Genomic DNA, 23327 nt, shown 5'->3' on the forward strand with positions numbered 1-23327 from the left:
CCCCATACCCATCCCGTGGGCGGTGGTGTAAAGGATTACAGAGGCACATAATCGGTTCAGGAACTGAACCCTCTAGTTCGGTTAGCTAAGCAAGTAACAGTGTTTGACGCTAGTTACAAAATTATTAATGTTGTATACACATGTACACACACACACACACACATATATATATATATATTATATATATATATATATATATATATATATATATATATATATATATATATATATATATATATATATATATATATATATATATATATATATGTCGTACCTAGTAGCCAGAACGCACTTCTCAGCCTACTATGTAAGGCCCAATTTGCCTAATAAGCCAAGTTTTCATGAATTAATTGTTTTTCGACTACCTAACCTACCTAACCTAACCTAACCTAACTTTTTCGGCTACCTAACCAAACCTAACCTATAAAGATAGGTTAGGTTAGGTTAGGTAGGGTTGGTTAGGTTCGGTCATATATCTACGTTAATTTTAACTCCAATAAAAAAAAATTTACCTCATACATAATGAAATGGGTAGCTTTATCATTTCATAAGAAAAAAATTTGAAAAAATATATTAATTCAGGAAAACTTGGCTTATTAGGCAAATCGGGCCTTGAATAGTAGGCCAAAAAGTGAGTTCTGGCTACTAGGTACGACATATATATATATATATATATATATATATATATATATATATATATATATATATATATATATATATATATATATATATATATATATATATATATATACATTTGGAGCGTTGAAACATTGCAAATTTTTTAAATTAATTCTGGCAGTTTTTGGGGTTTCCAATCAATAGTCAGTTAAAGGATATAGTTTAGTGACTCACAATTCTGGGCGCAATTCCTTAACTGTAGCCTCTGTCTAACGCAACAGTAAAATGTGTACTTGGATGAAAAAACGATTCTTCGCGGCGGGGATCGTATTCCAGGGACCATAGGATTAAGGACTTGCCCGAAACGCTACGCGTACTAGTGGCTGTACAAGAATGTAACAACTCTTGTATATATCTCAAAAAAAAAAAATAAATAAATAAAAAAAAAATAAAAAAAATTGTTACTAGTCCATAACGTGTCCATTTTGGCTTTTGCGTGAGGTACACACACATAATTCCATAGAGAAGATTTCAAACGGCTATCAAAATAATCTTTGAACTTTGGGTATTTGTAAAAGTAAAATATGAGATTGTTGATTCCCCTTTCAAACTGATCCTCACAAACACTTCTAACTAACCCATTTGTACCAAATATTTTCTTTTGGATACAAATCCTCTCGGTGTTTGTACAACCAATGTTATCAGTTAAATAGTGGCGAACATTTTCCTTCAGATGGTTACTACACAATAACAATGTTGCCTTCGGAAAACAACACATAAGTGCCTTTCTTAACGCGATTTCCTGACCACTACCAATCATTACATTCGAGTTGTTAATACAGTTATCGAGTTTGCCTCTTAGGTGGGAGAAAAATGATAAGTAAGTCTCGTATTCACCATCCCAGTGTAAATACATGGGCCCGAGGAATATAGGGTTGCTTGATGTTTCTTTTGTTACTACAGTAGTGTTCTTGTACACACGAGTCTTGTACGCGAGTCTGAAGTGTCAGTTAACAATGGTCAACAGCCACACCTGCACTTCCCCAAATACGAACGAGTCTCTAATAAACCAATAATGATCCCCAGCTTGAATGTTTGAAGTTGTTAATTTCAAAATCTAGTTCACAAACCAAATACAACAATCTATTGTAAATGTTGCAACAGAACAACAGGTACAACAGAGCAACATTTGCAATATAATCGTTAGTGAAGTACCAATCGTCTGTCAGTCAAGAACTGTTAATGGCCGCTCTACAACTACAATATACAATATATACAATAACAAACTAACAAACCCAACAACCCTAAGTTCCTGACACAACATTGGATGATGTTAAATATTTGCTTTCAACTGACTTAAGATATTGCTCGTTAATGACAAACTAAGTGATTTTAACTTATTGAAGTGTGGACATTTATGCTTTATAATAACTATTAACGTCCAGGATGACATTGTTCAGAATATTATTGTGCTCAAGTGGCATCCTCAACGATCACCACGTGATGCCGAGTGGGTCCTCGGTGCTCCTCTCGTCTTCAAAACAATACTTTCAATCACCTTCCTCGCTCTTCCTGTCTTCGTCTCCCCAAGCTACTCCTCGAGCACCTTGAGTATAAATCTCAAGACGAGTCTTATTTGATGTCAGGCGGGTCCCATGCAGCTCCTTCTTACACGCCCTTTACAGCTCCAACCTCTTCAGTTCTGCCTGTTAGAGCTGTATGTTTACCTTGAGATTTATACGCTTTTAACTGTCGTAACCTTTTAACGTAACCTTCACCTCAGACAGTAAGGAAGGCAACGAAGACCGTCTGTGATACTAAAGAACATCAACAACAACGGGATATAACATAACATTACCTCTCACCACGTCAAGTCTGTCACGTGACACCAGCCTCTGATGTTGATGCCTCTCTTGTCTTCCTACTTGGGAACCTGTACACTGAACATTGCTACATTCAACACTGCCAGTATATCCTCAGGATGGATATATGGTCCACAACTAGTCACTCGATGTATATAGGGTCCACTACCACCCGTAGGATGGGTATGGGGTCCACTACCACTTGAAGGATGTTAATGGGGTCTACTACCAACTGTTAGATGAGTATGGGGGTGGGTATGGGGTTCATTACCGCCCACAGGATGGGCATGGGGTTCATTATAGTTCACATGTTGGGTGTGCGGTAATGGACCCCATACTCATCCTGTGGGTGGTAGCGGACCCCATACTCATCCTGTGGGTGGTAGTGGACCCCATACTCATCCTGTGGGTGGTAGTGGGACCCCATACTCATCCTGTGGGCGGTAGTGGACCCCATACTCATCCTGTGGGCGGTTGTGGACCCATACTCATCCAACAGCTGGTAGTAGACCCCATTAACATCCTACAGGTGTTAGTGGACCCCATACCCATCCTACGGGTGGTAGTGGACCCTATATACATCGAGTGACTAGTGAACCCTATATCCATCCAGAGGATACCCCAACTGTTGGATCATCCAACAGTTGGTAGTAGACCTCTACCATATACGTTTTCTATAACACACAATATACAATCATTTTTTTAAATTTGTATAGAGCATATCGCATTGTATATATTATAATTTGGCGTCAATTGAAATATTTAGATAATAATAACTCATAAAATAATTATTATAATTTACTGAGAACTACCAAGATTTCTCAAAACTAAACTACGACCCTTCAATACGATGTAGCTGGTCCATATTCAAATAGGATAGAAATTACGCAAATTTCTCCTTCAGAAATTTGTGTAACCAACAACCCTGCCAACGCGCATTGATGGAGGACTGAATAACTGGGTAAAAGTCGGAATAAGGAATACCTTTACAGATGGGACAAGTGCGGATAGCTTCCTTAGCGGCAGCACTATGTTGTGAAAGCTACAGCTGACCTAGAGCCATATGTACTATCGTGTGCAGTCACTTCTACATATATTCCAGCTGCCCTGAGTTACTGAGAAATCTCTACTTATTTCTGGTCCTTTCTAGCTCTTCCAAGCATTTTTGCTCCACTTTTTGGACTCCTTGCCTTGTCTGTTGCATCACTGGTAATATTGGTATATTCTGTTCAGTTGCTGCTCTGCATTTATTGCATTACTGCTCTGCATTTTAATGTACTATGATTCGTATGCGTGTGTCAGGCTGACAGCTACTAATCGGTATTAACAGGTCAAGGATCTAGGGGGGGTAGACAATTCGGCATTTTTTTACTCAACAGTCTAGGTTGCTCACCGGAAGTAAATATACAGTACTTGGAATATAATTAGTTCTTAATCTGGGTACCTGGGTCTTAAAAAAAAATATTCAGCTAGCCAGCCAGCTGACATTTGGAATGATTTTTTGGTACAGTACTAGCTCTTCCAGGTGCTTTACAGCACTGCATGATCAATTATTTTCAAATTAAATTTTATATTCAGAAAAGACCCTGGAAATACTAGAGGTTTGGAAATGTATTTATATATTTATGGAACATGTTGGACAATATATGTAGGTAATGTTGCTCGATTGTTTCAAGTGCAGGATAAATAACTATATGAAGATGTGATTGGATAGATTGAATGTCTTACATAGGCCATTATATCACCAGTTTTCAATATTCATATCATCTAACATTTGGACACATTCCAACATACACATCAATTCTCTTCTTGTACTCACAAACCAGTTTGCATTTTCTCAACTATTACTTAATTCACATTTTGTATTTTTGTGAGGCTCCATCCTTCATTTATCAATAGATCTTATTCTTACATAGCACTATCATATGACAGACAAACCTCCAGATACATGCACAAAAGTTTTAGATAAGATCCTAAAAGCAGATGCATGAAAACGGATTACACCTTTTGTCTGTCAATGAGTTGCAGACTAACCAGACACAAGTACGGTATAAAAGGCAAAAATTAATGAATTTATCTGCGAAACCTTTATTTTAATCACAGGAGCCAAGAAATTCACGTCACCGAATTGCTCATCCAAAATACAATTAAATTGTTTCTTAACATATTACTGGACCATCAAGTAAAAGTTTCTTTTAACATAAAAAATATTTCTGAAAACTTATGAATAAAAGTAAATGTAAGTGGCCTGTCTTTAAAATTAATTAAAACACTTTCTTTGGAATCCGTCAAAACTCTTTCATGAGAAAAGCATGAAAATAAATACTTTAAACCTTAGTCTCAACTATGTAACAAGCAAGGATTAAGCTTCTAAAGCTAACTGTATTGTATTTCAAAATTCAAAGAAAAAATATGGCAAGATCCCAAATTTTACTAAAAATGTTAACCCCCTCCCCCCCCAATAGAGAAAACAAAAAACCAAAGAGAGATGAAAACACAGCAAAACATCTTTACCAAAGATAAATAGCAATAAAAACTGCTTTTTGTTTTTTATTAAATATTCTACTTATAGATCTAGTTTGTAGCATACTGTTCTTAGTCATCAACAGTACATTTACGACATTATTAACCAAATACACATTCAGATTCAAAATGTAAATGATTTAATGTAAATCACACACAGGTTTCCCATGCATTCAGCCACACAAATTTGTACAAATAAGTTATCAAAACAAGCATGTGGACACTTCTTTTGCTGTGCCACTGAGCAAATTACATTATTACAACAAAAAATAGTACACCCTAAAATTACAAATATCATTTGGGAACAGCAAGAATAATTGTATGTTGTCCTCCAGCTACAGCATCCACAACTCTTCGATCGACCAGTTGCTTACCAGTCAACTTCACAGGAACCAACTGGTCATCCTCGTCTCCCTGGGCCAGCTGGTTGTTCGTGCCCATCCCAAAACCATACACATCACCTGTAAGCAGACAAGGAGTCACAATAACGTGGCTGAAATATGTTGACCAAACCACACACTAAAAAGTGAAGGGACGACGGCATTTTGGTCCGTCCTGGACCATTCACAAGTCGATTGTGAAACGTCGTCCCTTCACTTTCTAGTGTGTGGTTTGGTCGATCACCTGTAAGTTTAATACCGTACAGTACATTAGTCCATGAACAGTTCAGCAAAGAGCAGATTCAGTATGAAATACTGTACAACATTCTGAAAGCAAATGCAAAATATAATCATAAATTAAATTATCAAAACAAGTAGTTACAGTATTATGATCTCAATTTATAAAAGTGATCTTCAAAAGATAGAAACCATATATTTTGCAGCCAAGGAGGCACAAAATGAAATCAGATGAGAAAATAAGCTTAAATAATTACCAGTAATTAGAAAATGGGCACTAGATTTGAGGTAAAACCAATCTTTTTTAATATCCATTCACCACACATGGCATAGGAAATCTGAACCACCATACAGTAACACAGAAACATCTCTAATGAATGTTAATTACCAGTACAGTAAAAAAGTGGGTCCCCGAGGTTGGAATATTTGTGTGTGTAAACATGAGAGCGTCATCCATACTCCAAATATCCAATCTAATGTTCTCAATATTAACAGGCTGGGTATTGCCATGTGGCCGCCTGCTGTTGCATATGTCATGTCCTTGCTACAATTTTGTCCAAAGACAGTGACTTACTAGAAAACTGATCAACACTGTCCAGTCAATGTTGTGTTACACTGAGAATGCTCTGCACTGTGGAATTTTCATTGTATTGTGATACCATTAACCATTAAATCACCCAGTGTTTATACAAACGATGCAATTTTTTTTATATATGTATATGATGTATTGGAGTTAACCAAGACCTATGAACAAATTATTATAATTTTTAATTGCTTACTAAGTGATGAGCTTATTGTGCACTAGTGGCCTGCAATCATCATCAAATCACAATTTGATCTGTCCCACAGGCATTTGAATTTATTTCTGGACAATATTCCCATACAGAATAGCAGCAAAGGAGTGGGCTTACAAGACAATTTCTTGCAAAGGTGTGCAGCTGTGCCAGGAACAGATTTAGACAACCCATCTTCCTAAAATGACAATACTTATAGCAACTATTGTGTTGAACATACAGTACTAATATGTACTGCTAACCCCCCCCCTCCCCCCCAAAATCTCATGTTTTGTGCTATTACTTATATAGAGCCCCTCCCCTACAAAATGCTAAAATCCAAACTTAAACATTCCTAGGCCTAGTATAGCATATATGTACTGTACTATATTAGGTCTAAAATAACAAATATTAGGCCTAGCATATATATATCACAACTTGGACATTTTAAGTTAGGTTCCTTAGTTCCGCACATTTCCGTTTTCTAGAATGGAATTTATACTAATTTAATAAAATAAGATGTGAACTTTTTGAGTGTTCAACAGTTTGGTCCACCAGGCTGTTGCTTGGAGCGGCCCGCAGGCCCACATACCCACCACAGCCCGGTTGGTCCGGCACTTCTCTTAGAAAACAGTCAAGTTTTCTCTTGAAGTATTCCTATTTGTTCCTATCAGGTTCCTATTTGGCAGGGCCCTGAGTACTTTCCACCATCACACTCCAGCAAAACATACATGTACATATATGTACAGCCACATTTGCACCCCACCACTTCATTCAACTTTACAACTATTTGTAAGAAGCAGGTGAAATTTTGCTGGGATGTAATGGGGCAGATTTTAAACAATTTTGAACTGTGAAGCATGGCACAAGCAGTAGAGTATTTTATATCTTTTTTTCCTATATTGCTTAACTACAGTATTTCTTTTTGGCTGATACCTCCGCATCCCATAAACGTGGGAAACAAAGTATTAATGATAACTGTATTAACAACAGTATTATTGTTATATATGATACTTGTACAACAGACTTCCAATTTTACAATAAAATGTGGTCTTGACACTGTTTAAAGTCAAATCACAACATTTTAAATCAAATTTGTTTAAATATCTAATGGTTACAAGATTTCCAAGATTAATTACAGGAAGAATCGATTCTTGTAATTTAATGAGACGCATCTATACTAGTTTAAGATAGTTAACACAATGGAATTAGAGGGTCTGGTTAGGGGTCTGGTAGCTGAGTAGATAGCGCGCAGGACTCGTAAAAAAACTGGCCATAATTCTGTGACCCGGGTTCAATTGCTGGACCAGGCAGAAACAAATGGGCAAAGTTTCTTTCACTCTGAATGCCCCCTGTTACCTAGCAGTAAATAGGTACCTGGGAGTTAGACAGCTGTTACATAGCTGCTTCCTGGAGGTGTGTGTGTGCGGGGAAAAAAAAAAATAGTAAGTAGTTAGTAACATCATATGACAGTTGAGAGGCGGGCCGAAAGAGCAAAGCTCAAACCCTGCAAGCACAACTAGGTGAATACAATAGAATTTGCTGGTAAGAGCAGTTCAATCTAACATGATTAAAAATTGTTATGACAAATACAATGAAAATAAAAGAATTTAAGCCCTACCAGATTCCATGACCACTAGGGATACACATTCACCAGCTGACACACTAATGGCCTTCTGTCCTTCTAAAGTTGTTATTGCTGTTGGTTTCTTGATGTCGTGTTGCAATTCTCCTAAACCCAGACGTCCATATTCTCGACGTCCCATACAGTATGCTGTGCCATCATCAGTAAGAGCCAAACTGAAAGTGATGAATAAACATCATTAATACTACACTGCAACTCTATTTTAATGGAAAATGTTACATATTCCCACTATCTCATAGACTCATATATAAAGGAGTTACATATAGTGTACTTCTTTCTTAGTTTTATGATTACAGTATCTGTAAGTACAGTTGATTTACAAGTAATAAGCAGAAGCTTTCTAATACTGCATGGAAATAAAATATAAAAGAAAAGGTTGCTCTAGGGCTACAAATCTCAGTTCCAATAGCTAGCATAATTTTTACTCAAAGTACTGTACTGTATTTTCACATCGATACAGTGAAGCATTCTCAGGATACTGAACGAAAATCTTTCAGCAGAAAAAATATACAGTATACCCTGTATATAAAATCACTAGATGGGGTACCTGGCAGTTCCTGAGTTGATCCAGTCCCATGTCTCCATCACATCCTCCCAATCTCCCCACATCACTGTAATAATCTTCATTATACTGTAGACTTTTTTCATCACTAAACATTTTCACACCATCTACATTCTTTCCCCACAAACCCTACCCATATCCACCCCCCCCACCTCCCACAAAACCTTCCTATGTCCTGTCATATACACTCCCTGTCTCCTCCCTCCCTGACTCTCTTCCCTACCTAAACGCATACACCCCTTCCCTATCTCCTCACTCCCTGCCACTTCCTTACCCTATCAATCTAACCAAATGATTGCACCTAGAATGCACATCTGTTATCTGAACATAGGTTTTGAAAATCAATACCGTATCTGAATTATTTCACATCCACAGACTTTGTGAAGCAGCGTCATTGGGGCCACGCCCTCTTTCAGGGAAGCAATGGGCTGACCCTGACCCCTTTATGACACTCCCCAAAAAAGTCTGCAGAGTTTAAGGAGGCCCCAAGCATCTGGAATACAACCTCAAACAGATGAACAGACATTTTATTTTATAGATATATCTAAGATATTCCCTCCAGGAGATATCTACTAAGATGGATGTTAATATGAAATTCTGAGCAATTATAATACTGATTGTCAAAATATATAAGTCCATACCTATGATGCTGTCCACCTGAGATTTGTTTCCAGGTTTTACCTACAAAACTCTTCAACAAAACTGGCTGGAACTTAAGGTTGGTATCTTCATCACCTGAAACAGAGGTTAAATTTGTAAGTGCAAGAAGAAAATATTGAGATTTGAAAAAGCATACCAAAGACCATAACATGCTTATGAATTAATTCCAATACAACATGAAATGAATACAGTAAACTCAAATTATTAACAACTTTACTGCCATGAATGAAATGTTTAGTTTAACCCTTTAGCTGCAGCACTTATTTTTCAGCTTTTATCCTCAGTCACAAAGCCCCCCCCCCCCAAAAAAAAAAAAAAAAAATCTGAAAATCCCAATTTTAATTACATGTCTAGTAAGAAATCCTGGTCTTATCAGCTGAGCCATTTAACACTTTGGCATCATGATGACGTTCACTAGGTCATTAAAACAATACACGCAGTTCGGGTGATGACGTTAATGCCGTCATCAATTATATGTTGCTTATTCTTATTATTAAGTATAAACACTGCAAGTCAAAGTGTAATATTCGTTTGTGTGCTTATGGCCAATGCCCAGCCTACCTTGCAGTGTGCTGTGGGTGGTTTATACCAGGCCAGGCAAAGTGTTAAAAAGAAAAATTTTTAATAAAATTTAGTCTACTGTATTTTGTAATACATCTCACCTCTAGGGGGAGGTTACCTGGTTGTGCCTGAATCTCTCCTCCCTCACCTCTCTTCCCCTTCCCACCCCCTCTCCTTTCCTCTAATCCCCCTTCTTCCTCTTTCTCATCAAATTAAATCTATATATGACAAAGCTGTTCAACTCTACAGAAAATTAAAAGCAGGAGCGATCTCGGGTGCAGGAAAATTAAACGTCAAATTTACAAGATAATTATGCATTCAAAAATTTTGCTTTATCAGAATAAATGAATGATATAAAAAAATATTTTATTAGCTAGTTGATAAAATAATTAATGTAATTAATTAAAACAATTAATGTAATTACATGTAAACACACCTTTGTTTACATGTAATTACACATGACATTGCAATGTGCATAAACTCCAAGCAAAACTGCCTAATTTTCTTTCAATTTTTTTCTGGTCGAAGACCGGACCGCGGGACGTTGAGCCCTGAAATCAACGCAAGGTAACCACAAGGAAAGGTCGCTGTAACTAACAAATATAAGGGATTAAGAACAGAAAATCTAAATACTTACCTAGTTGGTTGTAATTGTTGAGACCAAATGCATAAATATTTCCAGTCTCTCTTGCCCTGGCAAAAGTGCCAACGCCTCCAGCCCACACATCATCGAAGAGAACAGCTTTGCGACTCTTGAACACTTTAATGGGCTGTGGATCTAGTAAAGTTTCTGAAATTAAGAGTAAAAGTAATGGTAAAAAATGCTAGCATATGAAACATACAAATAGGGTGATAATTTAAAGAAATTGACTTAAGGAGCTGAATATAATCTAACCTTTAAACACTGCAAGTTTGCATTATTTGTCTTTTCTCTCAGCTAGCAATCAAAGAAGATATGGAAGGGCCATACTTGTCAAATACTCAGTGGTTGATCAGACAAACTACTGAACCTTTAAGTGCACTGAACATAACAAAACATACTGACATGTCATGCTAACTTCCAAATAAATATCCTAGAACATAAGAATACAGGAAACTGCAGAAAGCCTATTGGTATATATGAGGCAATTCCTATTTACATTCATAACCTACACTTGAAATAATCCAGCAACCCCCTATATTTATTATTTTAACTAACTATTTTCCATAAACCCTTTAACCATGTTGGGGCCCCATAGCAAAATATCCCATACTACCATCTCCTGGCCTCTGAGATAATTACACAGCTTAAATAGAGAACATGTATTGAAACTCCTGTCCTGTGATTGTGACTATGAATGTCGTCCAGGCACAGATTCAAACACTGGGGCAAAGATGAAATCCCACTTGACAACCTCATCGCATAATAAGCCATTATAAAACAATAAGACAATTTGTTCATGGGTCTTGGTTAACTCTACTACATCCATATGTAGTAGATTATATCGCTGATACAAAACCCAGGCAGAAATAACAAAATCAAGAAATGACAATGACCACAGTGGCCAAGGAGAGCAACAAACGACAATGACTGCATTCTGAGGGGTTAAACCTATGGATTGAAGATCACAATTAACACCAAATCCTGATCAGCCTTACTCTCATCCAGAGGTATCATGGTATTATTGATTTAAATAAATTATTCCAATATGCAGAACAAGTCCAGAATACAATGGCGCCTCGATTAATGAAATTAATCTGTTTCGGCACCAAGCTCGTCATGTGGAAAACTCGTCTTGTGAAATAACAACAAAACTGTCATCGGAGATGTCTGAGAAACAGTGGGAACGCTCGTTACTCGAGTGAAAGCTCGTCAGTTGAGACATATTTTCTACAAGTAGCTTGCTCATTACTCGAAATGCTCGTAACTGGAGCCGCTCGTCACTCTAGGTTCCACTGTACAAGATAAATGATTTTAGTGGCCAGGAATCTAACTCATTCACAGCATTATAACAATGGGAATTATAGTTCTGAGAGCCGAACAAATGCCTTGCTAACAGTTCTCCATAACTAATTGCATTTGTAAGTTAAGGATCCCTCCCCCTGCACTTCCTTTTTCTTCTCCAGGTTGGTGTCTCCTTACCCCATAAAAATTGAAACTTGTAATAGTGATGCTGTTATATATAAGACAAATAAATGGATATAGTAAAAATCTAAATTCAAATGAAATAACAATAGAGAATAATGACAAATTCCCCTGACATTAGGGTATGTGTAAACCTTGTATGCTGTATTCCTGCCATAGATACTTAATTATTCGACAACCAAAAGACATAAAATCACCCATAACACTATCGATGATAAAATCCTTGAGAATCACTTTTGGAAACTTAATGAACAATCTCTAAACTGCCAAAATTAGCAGTGAAACTTCCTCATGCATTACAAACCTTAGAGCCTTACCTATGCCTTTTCGGTTTCTAGAATCTCTGGAGGCGAAAACTTCAGCAATCCTGCCTAATTGTCCAGACTCTCCACAGCCACATGTGAACACCCGGCCATCTTGAGACAGTAATGCCAGATGATTATTGCCAGAGGAGATCTTTATAACAGGAACATCACTTAAAATTTGTCTAGGTGTTTTTTGTAAATTCCCTTTATCCAAGAAACCTAATGGGCCATTGTTATCCTGAGGAAAAAAAAAGTGGAAAAATTAAAAACAAAAAGGTAGAGACAAAGTAACAATATGAGTGAACATAGAAATGTTTCATAATAAAAATAATAAGTGAATATTCTTTGGACTATCAGCTGTTTATTGAGGAAAATATCATTAACAATTGTAAACAGGAAGTGTTGGTAATGCACCAGTGCCAACTAAGAAGCAACCCATTACCTTAGAAACAAGGCTAGAGATTACCAAGCATTCTGAGAAGGGTGAAAACTCAACACATTGCAAACATTTATGGCATGAACCACTCAAGAAGCGAAACTATCCTAAAGGACCTATCCATGTTTGCCACCCATGTATCATCTCCCACATCAAACTGAACCAGTGACACTGATGACCAGCCAACCTCCACCTCTTGCTGCCTCATCCAGCAACTAGATCTCTTCTCTACTCAAAAATAGCCAACATTGACAAGTAGGACAACTCCATCATTCAAAGTAAATAATATGCTGCATTTTTATATTATATATCCCCCAAAATGATGGTTTTGTGATATTTTTAATGATCCAGGAATGCATACCTTATGGGGAATCTCATTCCACATTCCAAACAAATGGTTCACAAACACCACCTTTCCAGAACTAACACCTATCTGTATTTGTTTGTGGTTGGGGGATGACTCCCTTTAATGAGGCATGGTAGATAACTATAGCATTCAAGATTCATGTGCAAAACACAGACAGCTCCAGTAAAAAAAAGATAGAAATTATATCTGGTAACAGAAACAATAAGACATACTCTGAAGCATCCCCAAGCATACACTCGGCCATCTTCAAGAAGCGCTGCTGTGTGACAGTCTCCAGCACTAATTTGAACCACTTTTCCATCGATGTTCACAACGCCACTGGTGTAGGTGTCTTCATCATTGTCTGTATGGCGACCCAAGGCTCCTTCATCATTACAGCCCCATGTATAAACCTGAAGTCATATGATGGATTTAATTTATAAATTTATAAAAAATAAAATCAACAGCAATTTTTATATATCAAAATCATCAACAGTTAATAATGACTAAACCAACTTTGCAAATTAAATAACCACTAATAAATACTTTTTTAAAATCTGAATTTTAGTTGTATTCCTAGAGGTTTCACACAACTGAGATGAATCTCTGGAAAATCCTGTTTGATTTCAGAAAGGTTGTGGGAAGCGGAGCTTTCACATCAATATTTTGCCTCATTACTTAATTTATATTTATAAACACATTAAAATGTACTGGAAGTATAGAAATAATTAAATTATGGCGATCTTGTATGGATTTCTAACACATTTAAATGCACAAAGATCATAGCCTCTGGTTGAATAAGGTTTTGTAGTTCAATAATTTCATAGGACTCGAATGACATTGAATGTATAAAACACTTACAGTACAGAAACTGGTGACAACAAATTAAAAATAATTCAGTGAAATACTCACATAACTCAACTAGACTGACTAAGAGAGTAGCAAAATACCCCACTAGTTTACAGATAGACCTGTCAAATTCATCTTGAATTGGCTAATATGCAAAGGATCAGTTGTGATTTGTTATTTCTACTTTAACCAATTTATTGGTTTTAATGAAGTGTATTTAGGAAAACAGTGACTGAAAATACTCTGTAGATCTGAATACTTTGCCAAATCTACACATACACCAACATTTTACATAAACATTCTGTATATAGAATAAATGGCATTAAACATTAGTGCCGAGTGTCACACCTTGCCAGTTTTATCCAAACACACTGAATGGAGGCCACCTGCTGCAATAGCAACAATATCGCTCAGAGAGGTCACAACGGCTGGTCGAGTCTTCTCTTCGACGTCTGGTCCCAAACCAAGCTGACCAATGTCACCCATTCCCACTGTTAGCAACACACCATTTTCTACCTTTGGGGCTTCTAATTTCACTATGTAAAAAAAGAAAAAGAAAATAGATTTATATACTTGGAGAGAGACAAGATAAAAAAATGCTTACCTCTTTGCTTTTACATTCAAGGGCAGTATAACTGAAGATAGCCGTGCAAAATTTAAATTGATTTCATCGAAGATATAATTATTAGCCAATGATTACAAACTACATATTCATGATCCTAGTCAAGTTAACATTTATATGTGCAACTTACAAATACAGTACTGTAACTAAATGCTGTATTCCAAATGCATAGTAAAATGTTTTTATAAAAAAAAACATACATAATGTCCTTAATCATAGGTACAGTACATAAATACCATACATACATAAGCAATACCCCATTTTCCAGTCTCAAAGAGAGGAAAGGTATCAACCCAGAATAAAAAGATGAAAAGTGATAGAATATTATACATATTAAAACAAATTGTCTATACATCAGAAGAAAGAAGAGAAGACAATTTCAGTCCATCCTGGACTATTATCAATTCGTGTGATCACATGGTCCAGGATGGATTGCAATGTCGTTTCTTTATCTTCTGATGTGTGGGTTGGTCATCCCACCTGCACTTTTCAAAACTATAATTTCAGACACAAAAACACTGAACTGCAATCAAGAAAAATTATCCAATTTTATGCTTAAGAAAACAGTCTAATTAAAACTTAATTATAGTAAATGCATTTCTATTCTGAAAACAATATTGGAGGCAATGTAACAGGATCAAACTATCATACCTGGACTCTGCAGACACACACACACTGCTGACTCAACCAGGATGGGCTCAAAAGTACTGGGATTAGAAAGTTTGCCTGATTCACTTTAGAAGGTAGAACTTCTGGTCAAGATACTTTAGAGCTTTGTTCAGTTGGCAGCATGTGTGTCTGGTAAGCCCAGATACAGGTTTGATCCCATCACATTTGACTCAATATTTTGTCATAGATACATCATGTTACTGTGATTTCAATCTGTATTTCCATTCGTTTTATTTATCTTCATATTTTAACATGTAATGATATACTGTATTTGAGAAGTCTCTGAAATTTTGGTATTAAGTTTTTGCCACTGATATAAACATTATCCAGTTTTCCTTCCACAGGTGGCCAGTGAATTGCACCAGCCAATGACTTTACCCATATAGAACAAAAACTTAGGTGCAAGTGATAGCCATTTTCCAGCCATAAATCTACTAAATAGATTATATACAAATTTGCCAATGACATATATTTATTCACGGGTTCATTTTAGGGTGCACTGAACATTTGGAAGGTGCCAAGATGCAGGATGGCACTCCAAAAAAAATTGAACACACAAAACAATCACAAATTCAATATAGCAAACAGTGCTTGCATTTAGTGAAGTTTATTTTTTAGTACTTATCTCCTGGATAGTAAATTTGTGAATATCAAACACACATATAGCAAGAGCTAACTGTATAATTCAGATTCATACATCTTCGCTTCAGTTTTGTTACTACTTAAGCACCAATATATAACACTTAGGACAAACAAAACAAATTTCTTTAGTTGATAATGATTACCTTTGACCTTTTTTACTTCAAGTGGAGCCTTGGATGTGAGTGTGCGTTTCCGCCCTCTTCCTTTGGGTACTTTGGATACTTCTCCATTTACTTTAACTTCTTTAGCTTCAACTTTTGAAGCTGCTCTTCCTCGAACCATTTTTCTATAGCCTGAAAAGTAAGTCCTTATAGCTGACCAAGAGTTAACAGATGTTTAAGTTAGATGTCTGGGCACAAAAATTTGTTTGCTGTACAGTATATGTATGCTGTACACATATTTGGGTATACAGGTATGTCGTTATACCTGATGCATTTGTTTACCTAGCAGTAAACAGATGAATGGGAGTTAGTCAACTGCAGTATGGTGCATCCTTGGGAATGACCAGCTACTGACTTGGAAGAAGACATTAATAAACCTAGCAGGCATTAGCAACTTTTCTTAAATTCCATAAAAAACCAGTGTAGAATGTAATGAAACTCCATTTTCTGGGCGAGTCCCAGAGGCTCCCCCGGAGCTTACCGGGCTGATATGCATGTACAGTATTAGACCATGGCAACAGTCCTTCGAATGGAGTTCTAATGCCTACCGGGGACCACAAGCCAGAACCTGGCACCAGCAGAGAGGCACAAGGAGCAATGGCTTATAGAAACCACCCTGTGGTTGGAAGCATTCTATGTCTGCCATCGACCAAGTTAGGCACCCAAAAAGATACCCAAAAATAAATATATCTTTATTTCTGGTGTGGTGCTCATGGGTTCTATTACACCTATCAAGGAAAAGTTTCAGGTCAAGATTAGCATTTAGGAACAAGGTCTTGTACATGTAAATAGCACATGAAGAATGTGTGTGGAATGAGTGTATGTTTAGCATGTTAAGGGACTTAAACAATGGGGGGGGGGGTGTCTGAAAACAGGTGTTTGTTATAGTTATGATAGCAGATTTTTGCCGAGTGATGATAGGCTTGAAGTAATTTGCAGTGGTTGAACCCCATGCACAGATACAGTATGTAAGATAGGCATAGATTAGAGCATAGTATAATGAGAGGAGAGCAGAGTAGGAAACATAATATCTGAATATCTGATTTTAGAGAGTATACTGACCAATTTTTATACTTTTTTGGCTGTGATGTATGTGGGTGCTGAAATTCAGTCTCTAGTCTATGTAAAGGCCAAGAAACTTTCCTTCATATTTATTGATAATGTTAACATTGTCTATCAGAATTTGAATTTGAAGATTTACTACCAAATAAAATATAGTAGGTCTCTTTTATGTTTAGTGAGAGTTTGTTGGTTGACATCCATGAGTGGACATACAATATATCCTTACCAGTGTAATCACCTCTGTAAATTTTGTATTGTAGTTATTTGTTGACATAAAACCTCGCTAAACTAAGCAGTACGGCCCAAAACCTAGATTCACAAATTTATCATTTAACAAGTACATCATTCTCATTAAATAACAACTTTTAAAAAACATTGTTTATGGTGTCTTGTTTTGCAAGAATTTCATGCAAAAATGCTTTTTTATTTTGTATATATTCTTCCTAAAAATATAAATATGTAATTATACTTCTGTGAATTATGTTCCTTTATTTACTATTAACACATGATAAATGCATATTTATGGATGGAACCTGTTCAAGATTTTATCCATATATATGCATTAATCATGTGAACTCACATTTATCATGCGAGTTCACATGATAAATAAATATATAAATAAATACAATAACATACACAAAATGCAGTTCTTGCTGTGGCTTGCAGTAAAAAAAAAATGTTTAAAAAAATGCTGGTCTAGCCTACACTGATGGGGAAGGCCTAAATCTATGGAACCTATTCTGCCCACAACAGCTTAGAGTGAGTAATTATAAAAGAAAGCAATGGATTAAGGGGGATAGGTGTAGGCCAGGAGGTCAGATCCCAGCCTTCGGAGCCCCAGGCAGTGCTGGGGATGGGGGCTAGGAGGTCAGGTCCCAGCCTCCAGAGCCCCAGGCAGTGCTGGGGATGAGGGCTAGACGGTCAGATCCCAGCCTCCAGAGCCCCGGGCAGTGCTGGGGATGAGGGCTAGAAGGTCAGATCCCAGCCTCCAGAGCCCCGGGCAGTGCTGGGGATGAGGGCTAGGAGGTCAGGTCCCAGCCTCCAGAGCCCCGGGCATTGCTGGGGATGAGGGCTAGGAGGTCAGGTCCCAGCCTCCAGAGCCCCGGGCAGCGCTGGGGATGAGGGCTAGGAGGTCAGATCCCAGCCTCCAGAACCTCGGGCAATGCTGGGGATGGGGGCTAGGAGGTCAGATCCCAGCCTCCAGAACCCCGGGCAATGCTGGGGATGAGGGCTAGAAGGTCAGATCCCAGCCTCCAGAATCCCGAGCAGTGCTGGGGATGAGGGCTAGGAGGTCAGATCCCAGCCTCCAGAGCCCCCGGGCAGTGCTAAGGAGGATGAGGGCTAGTACCTCCCCATAGCTCACAGTACACACCACCTTACCGTCCCTCATACTATCCCAACTACCTCACTAACCACTCCCATACTTACAGCCGATTCGCCGGTTCAATATACTTGAGAACAGCAGTAGGGCAAGACCTGGGGAGCGTCCACTTTGCTGCGAAAATACCCACGTGTCTCCCGGAGTTTCGTGTGTATTGTTGTGATGATTTTAAATGGCGAGAACATGTGGCGGGAAGTTCAAACCCCGGTGACGCTCGCCAGGCGCCACACACATCTGCTACACTCTTTGTAGCCACATATATGTACATATACAGGCATATGTATATAGCTATATCTTTGTAGCCATATATATGTATATCTACAGGCATATGTATATAGCTATATCTTTGTAGCCACATATATGTATATCTACAGGCATATGTATATAGCTATATCTTTGTAGCCACATATATGTATATCTACAGGCATATGTATATAGCTATATCTTTGTAGTCACATATATGTATATATACAGGCATATGTATATAGCTATATCTTTGTAGCCACATATATGTATATCTACAGGCGTAATAGTGGCTTTAGGCATTGTATGTACTAGCCCTATCTATAAATCCATCACTCTTTGTAAAACCTCTTGTATGTATGTACCTTACCTAAATAAATATTTGATTTTTTATTTGATTTGATCTCAGGCCAAATGGTATGAGGTACTTTGAGCTCTGTAGTTACTTCATACACTCAGGAATATTGCAAGATATTCTTGTGCTGTACCCAGAGTGTGCTAATGGAGGCTTATTGAGCATTATATTTTTTGTTTGTTTCAGTATTGACCGATAATTTCAGTTAAGGACGGTAACACTGTGGGTGGGATCCGTGGTGTATCCTGCACCCCTCCCAGAGGACGGCTTCACCACGTCTGCAGGGGGACGCCCACCAACCTGCACAAGATTGATTGATGAAGATTAAGCCACCGAAGAGGTGGCACGGGCATGAATAGCCCGTAAGTGGTGGTCCTTTTGAGCCATTACCAGTATCAATAGATGATACTGGAGATCTGTGGAGGTGCGACTGCACCCTGCGTGACGGGAGATGTCTCCCGTAACCTGCACATAGACACACACAGACACATATAACGTAACTGCCCCTAGTTTCTGCTTGTTACATCGTGTAATAAAGTTGTTACATCTTGTTACAACATTTTATGACGTATTAGAACGTTGTTACATCTTGCTATATTGGTTGTCACAGCTTTTTAGGTGTTAAACCTTGTTCGAACGTGTTTGGCGGGCAGCAACTTAGGTCTTTTGGTTTATTGTTACTCACCTTGTATTGACAATTGGTGTAAGCACTGATTTAGATCACAAGTTCATTGTTGCAAGAACTGTGTAACAAATGGGACTACATAAAGAACATGGTTCTAAGGCAGAGAAAACGAGGAGGAAGCCGAGGGAGTTGTGTACTCACCTAGTTGTGCGTCGGCTCTTGGGTCCCGCCTCTCAACTGGTGTACAGATTCCTGAGCCTATTGGTATCTATGGGCGTATGTTAACTAGGGAATAAGATTAAAGTAATAATAATTACTTAATAAAGAACGTTTTTTTTTAATAGACAATTAAATGTTAAACCATGGATAGTTCTATTTTCAATGTTCAAAGAACTTATAATAGTATACATCGTATACTATTGCCTGTATACATCGGTACTGTAGATACTGTTATTGGACGTCGCTTAACTGACATGTCTCTTCAACACAGGCTGAACTCCAAGGTGTATTAGCAGGATTACAGGAAGTAGTCAAATGTGGTAAAAATGCTTGCTTCTTTATTGATAGTAAAGGGGCGTTAGTCTTAAAATAGCAGACGCCCAGTATACCAGAATATTGTGATAGAGTGTAGAGAGAATGTTAAGAAATTATAAAAAAAACTGGGTATAAAGTAAGATTCATGTGGATCCCTTCACATGTGGGAATACTGTTGAATGAGGTAGTTGATGAGACAGCGAAGAAAGCCACGGAAAAAACTCTTGTTGATGTTATATGTCAGATAACTTTGAAACAAATAAAAACAAGAATCGAGATGATCCAAGGGGGTGACGAAATGGTAAAGAGAATGGCAATGGTGGACAGTAGTAACACACTTAAGAATTATCCAATAATAAATACAAACTCGTCCTTCACCTATGGTAGAGGAAAGTCTACTTGGAAGGATTCAATTTACATGAGATTAAGATTAGGATACAAATATATCTGGCAATACGGTGTTGATGTCTGTGAAAAAGATAAGGAGTGTAAATTATGTAGTATGCCGCACGCCCACACCTTAGAACATCTTGTATTTGTATTCACTGAATTTGTGCGCCCCTTGAAGGACTTGAAGTAGAGGGGGTGGGGGGTAGAAATAACCTAAGCTACTCTATCCCTTTGAGATGTATTTTTTCTTGTCTCAATAAACGAACTTGAATTAGCACATTTAACTATTACTACACACACATAATTATATATATATATATATATATATATATATATATATATATATATATATATATATATATATATATATATATATATATATATATATATATATATATATAATATATATTATATTATAAAAGACTACAGATATATTGTATATATTAAAGTGTGTAACTAGCTTGTCAAGATTGTAACTTGCACAGCTAAATGAATTTGGAGGTTGTCTAAGCCCAGTGTGTGTGTGTAACATTTTCCGCTACTCTACCCACATGATGGGTACAGGGTGCATAATAAATGGCAAAATTTTAAGTATAATATGCTGAGCTATTTCCTTTACAAGTGGCATAAAGGCACTTTGTGGCACAGTGGTCAGTTCAGGTTACTACTGAGGTGCCCCTGAATATATTCCATCAGAAGAAAACAATCATTTTGCAACATTTTCTCTCATCCAATGCCTTTGTTCGCAGAGTAAATAGATACCAAGGTATTTGGCATCTGCTGCAGGTTAATTTTGTAATTGGGTTGGGGCATTTCAGTAAAACCTAGCAGGCTTCCTGTATCTGGCTCAAACGGTTGATCTTCACATTAAATTTTTCAAGGGGTCAGATCTGCTGCAAATAAAGTCAAATATTTATGGACAAAGCATTGCTGAAACACTATGACCAAATTTCCAACAAGTATTTTACTGCTAGAGTTTGATTCTTATTCTAACATAATTCAAGTACAAATAGAACTACAGTACTATTCTGAGGTTGAAAGACATTTGTATTCATTCAAAAGGAATATTTTTGATAGTCTAGTAATCTGTCTCTAAAGAGATAAGTGGATTATTAACATGTTGAGCTTCGTGCAGTAATTTGCCTATTTGCTTGTTTTTCTGACAGCACTTGTAAAACATGCATCTTGGTACGCTGATATCGCAACTCGATGCTTGAGCTTATTGCTAGCACCATTTCTTTATATTTTACAATTTCAAATTGTAAATAATCACTGCTTTCTCTGAATAATCAAATTTGAAATACAGTACCTTCTTGTGTGTATAGGAGCTTCCATAAAAAAATGAATTGTATCCTATCTACCTGGATATCCGTGACAATAAGGTTCTCACAGAATCTGATTTTTTGCTAGAGCCAGAGAAATATTTTTAATATTTATTGTCACGGTGAATTATATGAGGATACCACCACAGATGTGGCAATGAAAAGCAAATACAGTAATTATCAAAAGAAGGCACTAAGCAGGGGAGACTATGTAGTACCATCAAAGGTGATAAATATTACTGTACTAAGGATACAAATACGCACAAGATGAGCATTATCATAGGTATATGATTTACCAAGGATTCTATCGAGGGACACATGACTGATGGACAGTTGGGAAGCAAGACTCTCGCACGTCCTGGAAGTCAGGATATTCAACAAGGACATGCTGAACTGTAAGAGGTACAATGCAATTCGGACAGTAAGGAGCAAGGCAGTGCTCCAATACGTGCCCATGAGTTAAACATGCAATGGAAAGCAAGCTCTAGAGGAGTATCGGGGAACGGTTTAGGGTTCATGATCAAAGATAGGAAGCCAGGGTCAGATTTACAAATAACTAGGGGTAATTTCTAAATGTGAAATAGTTGGTGTACTGTAATTCATTTTATCCCGTCAAAGAAGCACGTAGCTCTCCAAGAAACTGTACTCTATTTCCAGACGAATGGAAATAGGAAATGAATAGATATTCATACATGTCAGAAGTACTGCATCACTGGCAGTGATTGAACTAGTCCAAATAATACTCTCACCAGCTGCTGTTAACATGCATGGGACATTGTCAGCTAATGAACCAATCTGTAGCACTATCTTATTATGTATTTCCCTGTTTAAATTATCATGAATAGCAAATCTATTTTTAATTTTATGAATGAAGGATCTTTCAACTCGGTGCTCAATGCAAATAACTTACTTTATATTAGCTTAATTATTTGTTCAACCACTGGTTAATAAGCCCATTCATTGATACGTCTTTGACCAACTGGTTGGTACTATACACGACCTACTATGTGTTGTTCCTAAACCAGCCAAAATGTTGGAATATGTTAAGGTCCCTAATCTGCACTCTGTGTTTTTTTAACAGAATGGATACAGTACAATAAATCGAAGAATACAAAAGAAATACATGAACACACATTGGAGCATGAACAGATCAAGCATTATATATATATATATATCTACTGCAAACTCCTTCACTTTTCAGATATGTCTGTCTATTATATCTTCTGAAATTTTAGATGCGATACAGAATCGTACATGGAAAACTTTGGGCAATGATACTGCCATACTAATGGCACAACTGATTAAGGTAACTTACTTTCTTTTCTTTGACATTAGATAACTTTGCTATGAAATGAGTAGCAACCCACAAGAACACAGTTACCAGTACGTATTGCACGGCAAATTCATAATGCGAGATACAAATAAGGTCACCAAGGGAA

The 23327-nt window shown here is 37.2% G+C and overlaps 1 protein-coding gene across 1 annotated transcript; it reads right to left on the bottom strand.

Moving 5' to 3' along the window:
- Window positions 1-4552: 4552 nt before the first annotated feature.
- Window positions 4553-18604, bottom strand: LOC123746056 (regulator of chromosome condensation). Its single transcript, XM_045727236.2, has 9 exons — window positions 18467-18604; window positions 15959-16108; window positions 14231-14418; window positions 13267-13446; window positions 12264-12489; window positions 10459-10611; window positions 9242-9335; window positions 8015-8193; window positions 4553-5464 (listed from the first exon to the last, which is right to left on the bottom strand). Exons 2-9 carry the CDS (start codon window positions 16095-16097, stop codon window positions 5298-5300), a joined length of 1326 nt encoding a protein of 441 aa, XP_045583192.1. The 5' UTR covers window positions 16098-16108; window positions 18467-18604; the 3' UTR covers window positions 4553-5297.
- Between the last annotated feature and the right edge of the window lie 4723 nt (window positions 18605-23327).

The sequence above is a fragment of the Procambarus clarkii genome, chromosome 78, assembly GCF_040958095.1.
Source record: "Procambarus clarkii isolate CNS0578487 chromosome 78, FALCON_Pclarkii_2.0, whole genome shotgun sequence".
NCBI classification, from domain to species: Eukaryota; Metazoa; Arthropoda; class Malacostraca; order Decapoda; family Cambaridae; genus Procambarus; species Procambarus clarkii.

Excerpts from the sequence above, each read along its gene's own strand:
- LOC123746056 (XM_045727236.2), bottom strand. The coding sequence starts at position 16,097 with ATGGTTCGAGGAAGAGCAGCTTCAAAAGTTGAAGCTAAAGAAGTTAAA. Across the intron at positions 14,419-15,958 it reads TGAAGTAAAAAAGGTCAAAG|TGAAATTAGAAGCCCCAAAG; the intron begins GTAATCATTATC and ends TTTTTTACATAG. Across the intron at positions 9,336-10,458 it reads CAACAATTACAACCAACTAG|GTGATGAAGATACCAACCTT; the intron begins GTAAGTATTTAG and ends CCTCTGTTTCAG.